This window comes from Stomoxys calcitrans, chromosome 4, assembly GCF_963082655.1.
Source record: "Stomoxys calcitrans chromosome 4, idStoCalc2.1, whole genome shotgun sequence".
Lineage (NCBI taxonomy): Eukaryota > Metazoa > Arthropoda > Insecta > Diptera > Muscidae > Stomoxys > Stomoxys calcitrans.
The window spans coordinates 60,549,679-60,568,914 of NC_081555.1; the positions used below are offsets into that span (position 1 = coordinate 60,549,679).

The 19,236-nt window shown below is 37.2% G+C and overlaps 1 protein-coding gene and 1 long non-coding RNA gene across 4 annotated transcripts; one reads left to right on the plus strand and one right to left on the minus strand.

Moving 5' to 3' along the window:
• Positions 1-5,107: 5,107 nt before the first annotated feature.
• On the minus strand, positions 5,108-7,695 carry LOC106094055 (uncharacterized). 3 transcript variants are annotated; one of them, XR_009398163.1, is made up of 7 exons: positions 7,608-7,695; positions 7,471-7,536; positions 7,227-7,334; positions 6,106-6,262; positions 5,776-5,990; positions 5,564-5,696; positions 5,108-5,500 (listed from the first exon to the last, which is right to left on the minus strand). XR_009398163.1 is itself a non-coding variant. In XM_059367954.1 (3 exons), exons 1-3 carry the CDS (start codon positions 7,577-7,579, stop codon positions 6,177-6,179), a joined length of 303 nt encoding a protein of 100 aa, XP_059223937.1. The 3 variants fall into 3 exon arrangements, 1 of the variants encoding a protein (XP_059223937.1); XR_009398162.1 differs by lacking the exon at positions 7,471-7,536; XM_059367954.1 differs by lacking the exons at positions 5,108-5,500; positions 5,564-5,696; positions 5,776-5,990; positions 7,608-7,695 and having other exon boundaries at positions 6,177-6,262; positions 7,471-7,579.
• A 904-nt stretch (positions 7,696-8,599) lies between these two features.
• LOC106094054 (uncharacterized) lies at positions 8,600-11,697 on the plus strand. Its single transcript, XR_001222462.2, has 2 exons — positions 8,600-11,216; positions 11,279-11,697. It is a non-coding gene; the product is annotated as an uncharacterized LOC106094054 (long non-coding RNA).
• Positions 11,698-19,236: the final 7,539 nt, after the last annotated feature.

Here is a 19,236-nt window from a genome sequence, read left to right on the forward strand (position 1 = left end):
TATATATATATATATATATATATATATATATATATATATATATATATATATATATATATATATATATATATATATATATATATATATATATATATAATAGGTATTAGGTAGTATATATAAAATAAATAAATAAATGTCCCTAAAAAGTGCCTGTCATGTAAAACATACTATTTTCCCTTTTCAGACAACAGATTTAAATATTGCAATGAAATTTTGTTTGCGGTATATTGTAAACATGTGATTTGATGCTATTAATAATGAAAAATTTCTATTAAGACCAAAATATAACTATTGGTATAAGTCCCAATTCAAGAAGGAACGAAGAAAAGTAAATTAATTTGATATGAAGTTGGATAACATAAAATGGTCGAAATTGTATTCGACCAATTTTTGGAGTGAGTTTTATAAATGTAAACGAGCTGCTTGGCTGATTCATTCACCTCATACCCAGCAATGAAATCGGATTTTAAACTCCCAGGATGTTGCAGCTGCAAACGGCTGAAGCCAATTACAACATTCTCGTTTAAAGTTGGCAACGCAAAAGGGGTTGGATGTGGTATGAGCCGCATCCATTGAACACTAATTATTATTGCAGTCTGATCATAGACAGTTAAATTGATAATGTAATTGTAAATTTAGCGTCATTTGTGATAGTATAAAAGCCCTTCAGGCCTTGATTCTTTCCGTTTTTGCTTGGACAACTTAACTAAACACATAAGATTAGCCGTTATAACTAGTTAAATTTTTATAAATTTTTTCCTTTATTTTATTAGCGAATAAACATTACACAAACATTTGTCATCAATCATTTAAACAATCAATTGTCTTGTTATTTGTCTTGGGTGCCGACTAGGATTGTATTACTGCCTTTTGATTGGTAACTTGTTTGGTTTATTCACTGCTTCGATGTTTAAATTAAACACTTTATCTGTTTGATGAGCCGTTTATATCGAATATTTTTTGCCAATATTTAATTAGCCATCCTGTATTCAACATTAATTGTTTGATCTGCCAATTTTATCAAACAGAAGAAGTAACAATTGCCGCCGTTACACCATCACTAATTGTTTTGCCAGAATTTATTGTGTATGACAGTTTTTTCCAGCACAGTGTTTCTGCAGACCTGTGTTTTCAAAGAATTTTCTTACTTTTTGTTTTATGTTTAAACCCGTTTTTATGGTCTTTGTTTTACAAATATAATCTTTTCATGTCACAAGCCACAGAAACGCAGCAGAGAAGTAAACGATCGACGCAAGGTGAAGCCCCAGCTCGATTTGACGCATACTTAATCGATATGAGTCTTCAGCATTCACCACCAAATACGCCCAAAATTTCTTCAGCATGCGCCGCTGCTACCAACGACACACATCTACGCACGCCATCAAGTCAAGAACACGAAAACTTTGCAGATCAGCAGCGCACAAAAAAGCCACCATTGACCTCTGCCGGTGACGTCCGCACAGCAGCCAAAAAATATATAATTGCCATTTTGTTCGATAACCTTTTGCCATCTTCCTGGCAAATTTAGTATTCCACGCCCATAGAACTTCTGGCCTTTATCTGCAAAAAACTGAACCAAGTGCGATTTTATAGCCTCATCATTGCCGAAAGTTTTACCATTTAAGGAGTTCTGCAAAGATCGAAATAAATGGTAGTCTGATGGTGCAAGGTCAGGGCTATATGGTGGATGCATCAAAAGTTCCCAGCCAAGCTCACTCAGTTTTTGGCGAGTGACCAAAGATGTGTGCGGTCTAGCGTTGTCCTGGTGGAATATGATAACTTTACGATTGACCAATTCTGGTCGCTTCTCCTTGATGGCTGTATTCAATTTGTCCAATTGTTGGCAGTAAACATCCGAATTATTCGTTTGGTTCCTTGGAAGCAGCTCAAAATATACCACACCCTTCCATTCCCACCAAACAGACAGCATAACCTTCTTTTGGTGGATATCAGCCTTTGAAGTGGTTTGAGCTGGTTCACCATGCTTGGACCATGATCGTTTTCGACTAACGTTGTTGTAAACAATCCATTTTTCATCTCCAGTTAAGATTCGTTTTAAAATCGGATCGAATTCATTGCGTTTAAGGTGCATATCACAAGCGTTGATTCGGTTTGTTAAATGAATTTCTTTCAATACAAGTGGTACCCATATTAAAATTGACGCCAAACAAACAAATATAAACAAAATTTCGGGCACTTTTTTTCTTAAGCAAGCTAAAAGTAACAGCTGATAACTGACAGAAGAAAGAATGCAATTACAGAGTCACAAGCCGTTGAAAAAATTTGTCAACGCCGACTATATTACTACTATATTACCGACAATTACTTTTTGGGCAACCCAATACAAAAGCAAATGTACGAAATGCAACAAAATATGTTTCAAATGCAGACAATGCTGCAGCATCAATTGCAATTGCAACAGACTCAAATGCAGCAGTCAAGACATGGTTGAGGCACTAACATCTAAACACGCGAAGCTGTCCGTCCAGAATCCTCAAACATCGTCGCAGCAGCCATCAGCCAGTAATCAGACATTGGAGCCATCAAGTATATCACAAATCATCTCACAGCCGCCACCACAACAAACCGCCATACGGTCGCCACCACAACAAACCGCCATACCGCCGCCGCCCCAACAATACATCACACAGTCGCACCAGTTAGTCCAGCCAACGCAAGTAACGTAACAGAAAATTCCAAGACAATTTCGTCAACCGTCTACTGCCTTGTATTTGACACCAGAACATGAATTTCAAATAGTGTTTTAAACACGTAAAACCCTTATATTAATTTGTCAAAAAAGAAAATTTACCCGCTTCCAATATTTTCAGAATTGCCCGAGGAATGGCCAACTTTTTCCGAAGCATTTTACAGTACCACCAATGAATTTCTTTACAATGATCTGCACAATATAATGCGCCTGAGGGAATCTATTAAAGGTAGTGCTCGTGAAGCTGTGGAATGTTTATTGGGAAGCTCAGCCAATGTTGAAGCCATAATGAATAATTTAAGGGAAACCTTCGGCAGACCGGAACAACTCATCAAAAGCCAGATCGATAAGGTCCGTAAAATTCCCCCTTTTTGTCAATGATAATTTGGAGGCATTAGTAAGTTTCGCCAATAAGACGACAACCATGGCTACGTTCTTAAAAAACGCTCGTGGAGAACATCATCTTTATAATCCATCTTTGTTAAGTGAGCTGGTGGCCAAACTGCCGATTAATCGATAAATGGAATGGGGTGATGTCTATTTTTAAAAGATGCTCCTTCTATTTTAGATTTCAGCCAATGGTTAGAAACTTTACGTCGTGTAGCTAACATCGTCCACGATGCCTTGCCATATGTACCAAACGTTTCCTCTAATCATCGCCAAGTCACACAACCAAGCCGAAAGTTCGCATGTGTCGCCGTTAAAAATTGTATTGTCTGTAAGGAAGTCTGCACGTCAGTCGAAAAATGGAAATACTTTCTGAAAATGTCTTGCGACGAAAAACGGAAAAAAAATAAAAATGCTGAAAGCCTGTTTCTTCTGCCTTAAAAAAGGCCACCAACTTGGCCAATGCAGGTATAAAAACCATGTGGAAAAAATGAGTGTTGGAAATATCACAACAATTTGCTTCATGAAAAAGCTGGCAACCCTCAAAGAAACAAGATGTACTGTTTTCAATAAATTTTTTTACTCTGATTTTTATTGCTTAAATAAATAAACTATTAATCTTTTCGGGCATCCAATTGCATTTTTCCTGCAATTAAGATGCCTGGATTTTCTCCTCCCGTCATGGAGTGTGATGCGTGATCTCAACGCTATCTGAAAGGCTTTCTTCACATGTTCCAACAGACCAAAACCAATTTGGCTTGTTAAATGTTTTGGCGAATGTTGACATTAAAGGCTCCAGCATTCCAGACAAGCAACGTGAGGCCTCTAAGAAAAAGGAAGACAAGGAAACATCAAAGACTAAATGGTGCCCTCCGATTTTTTTTTAATGTAAATATTAAAACATTAGTGGATAAATTGAAAGATACCATTCCTGACTTCTCCTTTAAGATCAAGAATGTAAACAAAAACAAAAGTAAGCTTTACTTTGCTGACCCAAAAGTTCATTTATCAATGATGGCACTTTTAAAGGCGAAGAATATACACTCATATTCCTTTACTCCAAAGGAAATGAAACAGGTGTCATTGGTCGTAAGGGGATTGTATCATGATTCTGACCCTTACCAAAGAAGAACTGGATGAAATGGTACCTGATACGATTTCCGCTGTGAATAAATTCAAAACGCATTCGTCTGTGAAGGGTAATACTGACACCGGACTTTTCCTGCTTACATTATGCCCTGGGAAGAAAATAGGTGACGTAGCGCACATAAAGGGCATTCAACACCAAATCATTTCGTGGGAGAAACCCAAAAGGAAGGACAGTGACATCCAATGCCACAGATGTCAACGCTGGTGTCATATATCCAGGAATTGCAACTCCGCGTACAGGTACGTCAAATGTGACCAAGACCATGCCCCAGGTGAGTGTCAGAGAATTAGTTCGGATTCATCAGATCCTTATTGTAAGAATTGTGATGCATCAGGACACCCAGCGAATTGGAAAGGGTGTCCAATATATAAAAAATATGTCGCTGCAAGGAAGCAGCGTTTGAATGCTGCAATAGAGCAGAGAGCTGTTGCTTCACGAAATGTAAATAATGTTCTCCAAATGTTATTAAGATCACCAGGAAAATCTTTCGCAAGCTTGCTTCAGCCAACGAGTATTCAGCAACAAACAAGACAAAGTAAACCCTCCTTCATAGAAGAATTTATGCAACTTGCCAGTCATTTTCTCGAACCACAAGAACTTACATTGGAGCAAGAGATAACCATATTTATGAATGAATTTCGATCCATTTCAAAATCAGAGGCCAAAATAGAGTTCTTGCGCCTTTTTAATAAAGTAAAAAGCCAATATGGATATGGACCATAGATTCATAAACTTTTTAACTTTCAATGTTCGATCGCTCATCGAAAAATATAGACAAGTCGAATTATACAAAATTCTAATTCAGAACGACATTGACATTGGATTTATACAAGGGTGCCATCTGCGTAAAAACAAAAATATTAAAATAAATGGGTACTTCTTTATTTACGACAACTCTCAGGTCGGTACTGCTGTTGTGGTTAAAAAATCATATAAATACACTCGGATTGCATTTGTCTACATCCCATGCAGATACTCGCCTCAAAGACTGGAGGCTGACTTGAGCAAATTGTCACAGTTATGTTGTAATTTTGATGGCTTTATATTAGGTGGAGATCTGAATGCTAGAAATTTGGCTTCGGGCGACACTCTTAATAATACAAATGGGAATGTACTGTCAAAGTGGCTGGAAGATAATGCAATGGACGTCGCCAGGTTTTGTGACTCATATCCAAATGGGAATTCTTTTTTAGACCATTTTCTCCTTAGCACCAACTTTATCGATGGAACAATTTCAAATTTCTTCGTTGAAACTGAAAATAGAAATAAAATGCTCAGATATCATTTTGACTCCTGTACAATCTTATACATCTTACAAGAATACCAATTGGGATAACTTCCGTAATGATCTAGATGCTGCATCTCGTCAGATAATGCCTCCCATAAATAAATCATCGCTCTGGAAATCGTCTCAGCAGTGAGTACAAAGTTCTTCCTAAGCAACTTCAACTACTTAAAGTAATAATAAAAGAAACAGTAGCGTTAGATCAAGCTAAATTGTTCAACAACAAATTGTCAAATATCAAACCTGGTTCGTCTGCATCAAAAGTTGGCATTTGCCAACATCTGCAACAGAATAATAATATTTTCACAACTAGCAATGATATTGCTGAGCAATTCAAAATTTTCTATTCATCTTCCTTCCGCAAAACAATTCCGGAGAGGCTTGTTCGTGATCTTGATGAAAAAATATCTTCCTGCATACTGCTCTTGAAAATACAGACAACTTTCACTTCACGAATTCTGAAAAAATTAAAAATTTTATTCATTGTTTGAACAATAAAAAATCCAGTGGCATTGATGGAATAACAAATTTCGTAATTAAGAAATTTGCAGAATCTACGCTAAAATTACTTACGTCACTATACAACAATTGTATTAATAACGGTTACTTTCCCGAAGATTGGAAAATAGCTAAAATTGTTCCAATCAAGAAGAAACCAAACAGCGAAACTGCAGCAGATTTTCGTCCAATTTCTTTACTGTCAAACGTGGGTAAACTTTTCGAGCGCATTCTGAAAGAGAAAATTGAAAATGATTTCGTATTCAACCCAATCTCTGACTTTCAATTTGGTTTCAAACGGAGCCATTCTACACAACACGCATTGCTGAAGTTTCGTAATGATATTATCACAAATCTTCGAACTCAAGTCTGCACAGTGGCAATATCTTTGGACATTGAAAAGGCGTTTGGCTCTGTTTGTCACAAGGGCATATTGTATAAACTGATTGATTTGGGAACTGATCCATATCTGGTAAAATTAATTCTGAGCTTTCTTACTGGCCGAAAATTTTCTGTAATAGTGGAGTTTCGCAAGGAAGTGTTCTAGCCCCGTTGCTGTTCAATCTGTTTCTTAATGATTTTCCCCACATCACTCACAACTCTAAAGCAATCCTGTACGCCGACGATTGTTTAATTTATTCTCACAATATATCGCCTGCTCAAGCGCTAAGTAATGCTGTCACATATCTGAATTTTATAAACGATTATTACAAATCTTGGGGCATTAAGATTAATGCTTCGATATCTGAAGCCATTTGCATTCGCAATGCGTCAGGAAAATGCCCCAGGTTTGTAGTACCAGATACAAAACATTGCATGTATTATTGGAAGGCGTCGAAATAAACTTTAAACCCAATATCAAATATTTAGGGGTATCATTTGATAAACTGATGAAATTTAACCAACACGCGCGTTCAATTCTGCAAAAAGCCAAGAAAATTGCCCCAATAGTCGCCAAAGAAATGGAAATCTTTGAGAGGAAGATCTTACGAAAATGTATTAATAGACACTATGCAACTCGAACCAAGAAGCACTCCAACTCATATGTATATGATGTTTCTGGAGTTGAGCCACTATGCAGCTATGTTTTGTGCCACCAAAAACTTTTTGTTGATAAACTGCCTATGCACGAAAACGTCTTGTTAAACGATATTTTTGAATCGGAAAAAAATATATTATGGTCTGGATGTGCTTACCTCTCTCCTGTAGGAATTCTAAATGATAATATTGACAACGATCCAGCCCAATGTCTGCTGCCACTATTCTTCCAGAAAACAGTACCTGGAGCCCACAGGGGTTAAATGCTAAAGATAAATAAAAAATAAATAATAAAAAAAACACTTAAAAACGAAAATAATATAAAATGTACAAACACTAAACACAAGTATAATCATAAGAAAAACCAAATACTTTATTTTATTCATTTATATATGTACTTACAATTCCATTGTCGCAATTGTTCTATTGTACCTGAACGTTCGTTTACCATTTTATAAAAATATTTAACTGATATAGACATAAGCATTAAATTATATACATATACACGCATACATACAAAGTCATATCAATGAACTTACGTTTATGAGCTCTGTTGTCAATAGTAAAACAGACCACCGTTGTTAACTAGTTTTAAGCATCTTTGTTTTTATTATATATTTATTGACAGCTCTCTTTTGCCTGTCCAGTAACAGTAAGGGCCGCGAGCAAGCCTTTGCTCCCGCTTTCTGTTTTATATGTAATACATCATATTATACTTTTCAATATTGCAAGTAGCATTTCATAACAAGTCCAATGTGTAATAGAATAAGACAACAATAGTTCTATGTGTTCATGTTAACCACTCGTTTATACCATTGTCAATTCATTGAAAAAGAAGAAGACTCAATAAAAACCTATTACTACAACTACTACTACTACTACAATCTGCTTCATAACGATGTCGCGGACGCTGATAAGAACGGTAAGAGCAATGTAAATCCAGCACCATCACAACAGCCCGAGCAGAGAAATTGTCATGCACTAAGTGAAACCGGCAACATTTTGTTCCAAATATTACCCATCCGAATATATGGAAAATATAAAATTATTTCTACTTATGCTTTTATAGATGACGGTGCAAATGTATCCATGCTCGATAAAACAATTGCCAACGAGTGAGATCTTCGTGGTAAGCAGCAAAAATTATCGTTACAGTGGCTGAATGAACATTGTGTGGCTCAAGACTACGAAGTTATCGATGTGATACTTAGTGGAATCGGGGAAGGAGATAAAAGATACACCATTAAAAATTTTTATACGACGTCAGACCTATCTTTGCAAATACAAAGTTTTAATTTGGAAAGTATGGTAAAATGTAAAACAAATCTTGATGTATCGAAAATAAAATTTGTTAATTACAAAAATGTTCAACCAAAACTAATACTTAGCCTACATCATTGCTTTTTAACAGTTCCCTTGGAAGTGCCCTGCTAGTTGTCAGCCGCTGGACCGATCGTAACCACCACCAGATTGGGCGTCATCATTTATGGACCGACACCAGTAGAGAAAGCCCCACCTACAAAACGTGTCCTTTATGCCCTTTATTGGAGTGCAAAATATAAACAAGAAGGGAATCCGAATCGTTTTCGATGCCGCCGCTGAAGTTCAGAATGTGTCTTTGAACAAATGTCTCTTAAGCGGGCCGGACATAAATAATACGTTAATTTCAACTATTTTTAAATTTTGGGAAGCTCCAGTTGCCGTTTGTGGAGATATTAAAGAAATGTTCCATCAGATCAAAATCGAAAAAAAGAAGACCAGGACTGTCAGCGATTCTTGTGGAGAAATGGGGACAAAAAATATAAAAGTGGAAGTGTACGTTATGCAAAGGATGATATTTGGAGCTACATGTTCGCCAACAATTGGCAAGTTTATTAAAAACTTAAATGCCCAAAGTTTTTTGGAAGAAGCCCCTCGAGCAGTCCATGGTATAATCGACCGTCACTACGTCGACGATTACGTCGATAGTTTTGACACTGAGGACGAAGCTGTAAGTGTTGTAAAAGATGTTATCAAGATTCATGGTGCTGGTGGATTTGAGCTAAGAAATATCATTTCCAATTCGGAACGGGTGGTGAGATCTTGTGGACAATCGGCCAGCGGAGGAAACAACGGTTTTTATATAAAGATAATATAGAAAGAATTTTGGGAATACATTGGTTACCAAGTCCAAATGTTTTTTGTTTTCGTATCAATTTCCATAAAGTGGAGAAATCTATTTTAGAATTTACCAAGGTTCCCACCAAACGTGAAATGCTTTCACTAAACATGTCAATTTATGACCCATTTGGATTCTTATGCGAATTTATGATTACATCAAAAATTTTAATGCAACGAGTATGGAAGGCAGGTATCGGTTGGGACGAAGAGTTGCCTATTGAAATTTATAGAGATTGGAAGCTATGGTTGATAGAATTTGAAAATTTAAAGTAATTCCAGATTCCACGTTTTTATTGCCAAAATTTTGTCAACACCATGGTTGATTTGCATATTTTCACTGATGCTAGCGAAGAGGCGATGGCGACAGTAGCGTATTGGCGTGTGGTAAGTGTGGTCGGAATTAAAGTCGTATTTGTAATGAGCAAATCCGCGTGTGCTTCTACCAGATATCATACTATACCCAAATAGGAACTGCAGGCAGCAGTAATGGGTGCTCGTATGAAGGATTTGATAATTGCTAACCATAATAAAAAAGTTAATAAAATTAATTTCGCACAGATTCCCGTACTGTTATTCGCTGGATTCGTTCTGATCACCGGAAGTATAAACAATATGTGGCCAACAGGGTGGCCGAGATTCTAGACAGCAGCGAAATGGATAATGATGCAACAAGGGCAAAATTTCCCATTAAGTATGAAGCGGACTGACGGTGGACAAATGGACCTTGAAGTTGCAAATGGAAAGCTGCCTGGATGCTAGCAAAACAGAACTACGATCTAAATGTCATAAATGTGGCTCGTCAGGTTTGCAAATTACGTCCTGATATTAACAGATTTTCCAAATATTCCAGATTAAAACACACTATGGCTTGGGTTTATCGATATGTCAAAAAAGCTGAGCGTGAAAGAAGAAGCATTGGCCGAAACGCACTTATGTCGACAAATACAACGCGAAGTTTTTTCGGATGACATTGTGAATATTGAACGGCAAGGACATGTGAGCCAAGACAGCAAATTGAAGACGTTAAATCCAATGATCAGTGAGGACGGATTATTAAAAGTCTCTGGACGTATTCAGAATGCACCGTGCCTTCCAATTCAAGCCAAAAATCCCATCGTTCTTCCAAGTCAACATGCTTTCACTCGTCTACTAGTGGAGTCGTACCATGCTAGACTTTGCCACATAAATTTGTCAACCGTAATAAGCGAAGTGCGCTTGAAGTTCTGGGTTCCATCGTTACGCCGATTGCTGAATAGTATTCAGTCACGATGTCAAATCAGTCGCATACGGAGAGCAAGACCTTGCCAACCTCAAATGGGTCCATTGCCGATAGATCGTGTTACACCATATGTTCGTGCTTTCACTTACACTAGTTTGGATTATTTTGGGCCGGTAAGCGTTACTATCCGTCGCCAGCGAGAGAAGAGGTGGGTGGCCTTGTTCACTTGCTTAACCGTTCGTGCTACCCATCTGGAGATAGCCAATGATCTTTCCAGTGATGCTTGTCTGTTATGCATTAGGAACTTCATAAACCGACGTGGTGTGCCGCTTGTAATTCGCAGTGATAACGGCACTAATTTTGTTGGTATCCAGAAAGAGTTGCAGGGTGAGAAAAACGTTATTGATAATGATAAGATGACTTCTCTTACAGTATTAGGTATCCAATGGAAGTTCAACACACCAGCGAACCCAAGTGAGGGTGGTGCATAGGAGAGGCTCGTGCAATTGGTCAAAAAGGTCCTTCATATGATGCTGCGCGAACATATACCCAGACTTGGAAACCCTGCAAAGTTTTTTAATTGAAGCCGAGAATATAGTTAATTCCAGACCACTGACGCATTTGGCTGTTACACCAGAAGATCCCGACCCATTGACGCCAAATCACTTTTTATTGGGCTGTGCAAATTCAACCCAAACACCAGTGCCATATGAACCTCGTCTAATGTGTCTTCGTAAGCAATGGCGTATTGTGCAAAATTTGAAGAATGGTATGGGTTCGGGAATATTTGCCAGAGCTAACTAAGGCCAATATCCAAACTTGCCGTTTTAGATGTGGATGCAGAAGATTTGAATGGTGAAGCCTCCCCATCCGGGTCATTTCACGGGCGAGGATGTCGATGATGGTCACTCTAAAGTGGGCGGTAAAGATGGTCACCCCTAAAGTGGGCGGAGAAGATGGTCACCCCTAAAGTGGGCAACGCAAAAGGGGCTGGATGTGGTATGAACCACATTCATTGAACACTAATTATTATTGCAGTCTGATCATAGACAGTAAAATTGATAATTTATTTGTGAATTTAGCGCCATTTGTGATAGTATAAATGCCCTTCAGGCCTTGATTCTTTCCTTTTTTGCTTGGACAACTTAACTAAACACGTAAGGTTATCCTTTATAACTTAAATTAAATTTTTATAAATTTTTTCCTTTATTTTATTAGCGAATAAACATTACACAAACATTTGTCATCAATCATTTAAACAATCAATTGTTATTTGTCTTGGGTGCCGACTAGGATTGTATTGCTGCATTTTGATTGGTAACTTGTTTGGTTTATTCACTGCCGTCAGGCTGCGCTATTTGTTGAAACTTAAAGGGCATTTCACCAAAAATAAAAATAATTAAAAATTTGGCATTATTTCCAATATTGTTAGTATCCAAGTTAGACCATATACACATATAGTTCCATGGAAATAAAGTCTTTCGCTTGATCTACATCTTCCATTTTACAAAATCCATGTATCACGTTTTTCAATGAGATATTCACTTTTTTGTCAACACCTTTCTTCTTTTCCTGTTTCAAATTCGATATTTTGATGAAAAAAGAACTGTATTATGGAGCGTTTAGGCAAAAGTACCGTTATAAATTGCGAAAAATCGATTCTAGTTAAATAATTTGACATGTTCTAAGAAGATTTAACTAAATAAAAGCATTGACTTCTGTTTTTTTATTTTTATCGTATGAGCGGGACCATTGTGCAATAGTCGTAATCTCTCTCCAGGCCCTTGAAGAAATATTCTTAGTCTTCTCTTCCTTGTTTTGACAAATGCATTCCATGGTGGAGGGTATATAAGAAGGGGATCGCAAATGAAAAAGGGACTTAGGAACTAAGAAAAGGAACAAGTTTCTTTTGTGGAACGGAACTAAAATGCCCACATCTCGTTGTATCCAGCTTTACTCCGATTGATGAGAGGCTAGCCACAAACCGCATAAAAGCAAAATTTTCAACATCAGCCTTATTTGTGCCCATGGCACGAAGGAAGACAAGGAAGAGCAGACTAAGAATATTTCTACATCGGCCTGGAGAGAGATTACGACTAATGCACAATGGTGAAATGCCATTTAAGTTTCAACAAATAGCACAGCCGACACAACGACCGTATGTACATTGTTTAAAAGCCCCGGAACCCTAGAAGACAAGAATGTTGCAATTGGCTTCAGCCGTTTGCAGCTGTGTGTGTAGTATTCGATTTAGTGGCATAACCTCAATGTGAGAACTAACTGAATATTGAGTTGACACATGGGTTTAACATAAGTAATCCTTTTAAAATGCCAGTAAATGTTATAAATTGTTGTTGTTGCATGAAGTAATCTATATTCTTTTCGTTATATATTTATCCTATAATAATATGTTATATTAAATTTCGAGAGGTTGATGGTTTTTGTTTTCTGTGGGCGGAGTTTAACTATTTCGTACGATTTTATACATTTTTGCAACATGCTGGGAATTTAAAATCCGATTTCATTGCTGAGTATGAAGTCAATGAATCAGCCAAGCAGCTCGTTTACATTTATAAAACTCACTCCAAAAATTGGTCGTAATTGTATATTTGCATTTTATGTTATCCAACTTCATATCTAATAAATTTACTTTCCTTCATTCCTTCTTGAATTGGGACTTATGTATACCAATAGTTATATTTTGGTCTTAATATCACTTTTTTCATTGTTAATAGCATCAAATCACATGTTTACAATATTGCCGCAAACAAAATTTCATTGTTATATTTAAATCTGTTGTCTGAAAAGGGAAAATAGTATGTTTTACATGACTGGCACTTTTTAGGGCCATATTATAGTCTTTTATGCCAAATAGTACTTATTGGTACCAAATATTACTTTTTGGTACCTATTAGTACTAATTGGTACCAAATAGTACTTTTTGGCATTAAATATTATTTTTAATACCAAATTGTACTTTTTAATACCAAATTGTACTTTTTGGTACCAAATAGTACTTTTCTGTGCCAATCAGTACTATATATACCACGATTTTCATACAAAATTTTTAGTGTTGCAGAAAAATCTGTATACCAAATTTCAGATTTCCTACTCCATTTGATAGGTGGTACGGAAAAGAGTGCAATTCGAACAGCTAAACGAAAAATGGTACATTTCGTACCGCCAGAAGGATCTTGATTTGTACACATTTGTAGTAAATGTGTACAAATCTAAATCCTTCCGGCCCCTCTAAATTCCTTGCAACCTTCATTCAAAATTTCAAAATTCTTGTTTTAACCCCTTTGTATAGATGTTGTCTATTATTCCTCCTTGAAAGATACATATATACTATAATACAGGTAAAACCGATCCGATCATGCCCAAATTTTAATATATTTTACCATTGTGCCAATGATCCTTACCTATAAATTTGAAGTCGGAAGAGAGATTTTAGTGCGAGAATATGGGAGATTTTAGTGCGAAGATAGGGAATACAATTTTTTTGTCCAAGAGTCGGAAAGTTTAGCATCCACGTGATAACTCCCGATTATGGGTTGAGACTTTGAGACTAATGTATTTTGTCGCGGAAAAACATGGTAGTTAGCAGCACAAGATTTCAGCATATACAACTCATAAAGCAACATGGTTGTAGCCAAATCAAGAAGTAAAGATCCAAATTGATCATATGGTGATAGATGGAAGCCATTCATCCAGCGTGTTAGTTGAACGATCGATCCGTGGAGCGAATATAAATTCGGATCGCTACCTTGTTGCAGCGAAGGCTTACACCCGTTTAAATATGGCGAGAAAAGTGCGTTCTAAAACTGCACGGAAGTTGGATATTGAAAATCTGCAAGCGCAACAGATGGCAACGTCATACTTCACTCGACTTACCCAACTGCTTGATGAAAGCACTCCATGTCCCTGTTATATAACGGCGCAGTGGCAAACCCTTACCAACTCCCAGCCTCCTCCAAGAAATCCATGGTACCATCAAGATAGTTGTTGTTGTTGTTGTAGCAGTGTATTGTACACTGAGGCGGCAGCCCTTGCCGATGAAGTACTCCATCGGGTCAACCCGGCACGTACAACCGGCTGCCACGGGATTGCCATCAAGATAGTCAAGACTGATAGTGTGCTTGGGAAATCAAAAGAACATTCTTCCTAGCTATGAGAGTCCGACAGTGGCGGCGAGAGGTTACTGCAGAACCAATCCCTGATAATGGTATCGAGTGTTTTCCTCCTATTGCCTATGATGCTCCATATTACAAGGCGAGTTGTTGGCGCCTTTAATTAACCAATAGCCACCCTGTTCCCATGGCGATCGGTCTCTTGGACCGGAAAAAGCTTGTTTAGCCACAGGAGCTTAACGAGGATCGCACCTTCCACATGAAAATGTGAATACAATAACAACATAGCGAAAAGCTCATCAGATATGATGAAATAAAACAAAAAAGATAGCACAAGCAGGTAGAGTCCTACTTGTCTATGATAGGACCGTGCAATAAGTTCGGAAGCGAAGGGGCCAAAAAGGATGACCTAAAGATTTACCTGACTTGATCACTACGCGGGTTGGAATTCTCATTAGACTGGTGCTTATTGTTATCGCGATAAACCATAAAAAGGTAAAAATAGAGAAAAAAATCTTCAAAAAAATTGCCAAGCCTTAAATTCGACTTTTTCATTTAGATTTCGAAATTTTTCGGCAGGCAAAGAACGAGGAAGAACGGTTGGAACTTTGAGCTTCTATGTATGTGGTGCTGTCTTCTGCCACACGGGAGGGTACTGAGATCTGATTTGGATTGACATTTTATAAGATACTAGCAGAACCGGGCCCGCTCCACTGCGCGTTCTTTAACTCTCTAATATCTTTTGATGGGTGTTTTGGGGCTGGTGCGGCCACCGGCACTTTGCACTGAAAATAGATATCAAATTCGTTATTTATTCCCAACGGAAATGAAGTTCAGTTTGGATGGTGGTTTAGGGCGTACCCCAAAACACTTGGCTCCATAATTGGATATCAAATTCATGTTCTACTCTCAAATACCATTCATTTGAGTCCTATATTATCATAATGCGTCAAATAACCGATTTGACGAATCTTTAGGAGGAAAAGCGCCACCTAGACTTGAACTCAAATGTTAATGTCCGCTGTTTACTTGGACCCAAATTTTAATACCATATTCGTTTTCTGGTCTCCTATACCTTTCATTTGATACTCTTATTGTGCTCATCGGACCACTTTCGGATATGGGTGGCGTTTTTGGGGTAAGGGTATCTAAATATTATATAGCTTATGTTTCCATCCAGACAAACGTACACAATCTTTGAAAATTTTAAGAATTTCGGTTCAGCCAACTATCGCATAGTCATAATGGGTCTAATGGCATATTTGAGGGGTGGAGTGACCCCCTATACTTCGATCTGATTTTGTATGCCAGATTCGAAATCTACGCCCGAATACCTTTCAAAAAAAATTGCGAAAATTTCGAGAAAATCGGTTCTGCCGTTTTTCAGTCTATATGGAACAAACAAACCGAGTCCCATATATCCGTGATTGGCTAATGTGTTCATTTTGGGGGCTTTGTGAGGATGGGGTGACCCCCTATAATTCGACATGCTTTAGTATGCCAGATTCGTTGTCTACTCCCGCATACTTTTCGTTGGATACTCATATTGTCCTCATCGGTCCACTTTTGATTTTGGGTGATGTTTTTGGGGTTAAGGTGAAGGGTCCGCCCCCTTCCGTTATCAATAAATTATAAAGCCTATTCCTACTTCTTGACCATATTCGTACCTTTTGGGGTAAGGGGGATGGTCAGCCCCCCTCCCGATATCAAAAAATTATATAGCCTATGTTTCCTTCCGAACCAACCTACGCAATCTGTGAAAATTTAAAGGTAATCGGTTCAGCGGTTTTTGAGTTTATACGGAACAAAAAACAAAATGACAAACAAACTTACAAACAAAGAAACATAAATTGACCTTTATATATAGAGATGTTTCCTTCCAGATCAACCTACACAATCTGTGAAAATTTCAAGGTAATCGGTTCAGCCGTTTTTGAGTGTTTACGGAACAAACTATGACATCATTACCAGGTAGTGTACCGTAAACAGCTGAATACAATTTTTCCTTGCGAAGTGCACTATCTGTCAAAGAGTTTTGACTGTGTGTGTGTGAATTATAGTTAAGAACCAGAACACATAAACAACGAAAAATGGCACGAAGTAGTAACATACTCAAAATCAGAGTTGCACTAATCATTGATTTTGACAGATAGTGTACTCAATATTTTGTTGTTGGGCAACTGCCACTACCTGACAATGAATATATCTTGGAAAAAATTAACAAACCGACAAACAAACATTCAAACACAAATTGAATTTTATATATAAGATTTTAAAGAATAAATGCGGTAATTTAATTGACAAAAATTTAACATTGATTACCGAGAATAATACCACATCAAATGCACTTGGAATGTAAGGTTTTTATATGTGCCGATTCTTCTTAGTTTTGGAATTCTGTAATCAGTAGCTGCCGTCGTGTTGCGCAAAAAAAATAAATTACATTGTTTGCCTTCCGTTGTGCAGAGTGTAAGACGTTCCTTGGTAAAACATTTTTTAAAAATGTCAATAAAACTTTTTCTTACACACGGTCTAAAACACACCATTTTTCGATAGAGGTGCTATATAAATCACTCTGCTGAAAACCCCTTCATTGTTTATTAAAAGGCGGGTATATGGCTGATTTTGCCTTCACATCTATGCCAAATACATTTTAAATCGAACCATATTTGGGTTTAATTGCTAGATAACCGATCTCTCAATTAATTTCTTTGGCTTCTTAAAAGGTGAAACTAAATCGAAGGATATTAATTTCACTTTTCCCCATCATTTCGGTTGAACTAGCTGCATTATTGAAAATAGATACTGCCAGATGCAATAAAAATTTCAAAAACAAAAGAGACAAAAGGACTTCCCACGGAATCACCAGCTTCACCAATTGTGGCGGAAATTGTAATGGATAAAATATTAGTTGAAGTATAGTACAACAAGTTTTACAACTAATCTATCAGAGACTTCTGAACCAATATATATTAATTTACAAAATATTGAGTGCACTATCTGTCATAATCTGTGATTAGTATAACCCTGATTTTGTGTATATTACTAGTTCGCGCCATTTTTCGTTGTTGGTGTGTTTTATGGTTCCTAGCTATAATAAACACACACACAAGCAAAACTCGTTGACAGATAGTGCACTTCGCGAGAAAAAATTGCACTCAGCTGTTTACGGCACATTACCTGGTAATTATGTCATGTTCTGAACTGTATCAAGAAGTTGTTTACGTGTACATATTATTATCGCTGCTGGAACGTTTTGCATTATATACAAATCTGACAATGTCGTTTGCAAGTATTTTAATTTATTCTTGCGGGCATAAGTTAGTATATAATACGCTGCGATGCAATATTCTTGGAAGGGAGTAAGATTTGGCGATAATGTATCTTACTGCCAAGTGCAAAGTACAAGGTATTGTACATGCCATAGAGACCTCAACATACCGTAAACTTGACATACAACGCTATTAATATGTTTATGCCTAGACAAAGAATTGTTAAATATAGCACCTAAATTGCTAGCGGAGTTCACGTGCTGAATTCAAAATAAGGCATGGAAGACATGAAGTATCCAGGTTATTTCTCGATATAACTATGCATTTTGTTTTGGATGGGTTGAGTTAAGATTCTCAGAAGCCCATCTGTAAATGGCTCCCAGACTGGCATTAATTTGATCTACAAAACTAAGAACGATATCGACACTGTATGAATAACAGACTTGAGAGTCATCAGCATATATATGCATATTAGGAGGATTTCTTATATTCATAATGTCATTTATGTATGAAATAAACAAAAGGGGACATAGAATAGATTAAGTGTAATAAATCTCACTCTTAAGATAAGTATCAATCATTGTCACTGCTGATGCTCCAAAATTAAAGAATCGTTTGAGCTTCAGAATTAACATCTTGTGATCGGCTGAATCAAAAGCCTTCGAATGATCCAAAAGAACAAGGAAACTGACTATTAATAATGCATCTGATGCCTTCGATTAGAGCAGTGGCACAGCTATGACCAGCTCGATAGCCAGACTGTCGTTCAGTTAGTGGCCTATGTTCTTCGAAAAACAACTTCATCTGTTCATGCATGAGCCGTTCTACGGGTAATACTTTCGACAAATAGGGTAATATCACACTCGGGCGGAACTCATTACTCGATTTCGGCAGTGGAATTATTTTTGCCCTCTTCCAACTTTTTTGAAAATATGATGTCATGAAAACATTGTTAAAAATGTATGTGATATAGGGAAACAAATAGGTATGAGAGGAAAACAAAGGACTAATATCATCGAAACCAGTGGCAGAAGACTTGATACTGAAAAAAGCTTCAAGCCTCGTTCAGTCTTTCAACTCATCAGCTAAGAGACGGTTGGCGGTTTTAAGCCCGATTTTCTTAATTTCACACCATTTCTTTCTTGTCATTATGACTGATCTGGATTTGTCACTAAAGATTGCAGTCATTGCTGCGTTTATTGCCTTCACAACTTTTCGCCTACATGACCTATATTTTTCACAAAGCCTGCTTGTCTTGAGTGTCTTCCATCTCCTGTATGACCAATCTCTTACCAAAACTTATCTTCTTATGATCTCACTGAACCAAGGCTAATGTATATGTGATATAGTCTTAGTTTTCAAAGGCACAAGTTTGTCAAACAGTATA

Excerpts from the sequence above, each read along its gene's own strand:
- LOC106094055 (XM_059367954.1), bottom strand. The coding sequence starts at position 7,579 with ATGCGTGTATATGTATATAATTTAATGCTTATGTCTATATCAGTTAAA. Across the intron at positions 7,335-7,470 it reads ACAATTGCGACAATGGAATT|CATTTAACCCCTGTGGGCTC; the intron begins GTAAGTACATAT and ends ATTTATCTTTAG. Across the intron at positions 6,263-7,226 it reads AGAATTCCTACAGGAGAGAG|AATGCGCTCGAAAAGTTTAC; the intron begins GTAAGCACATCC and ends TTTCTCTTTCAG.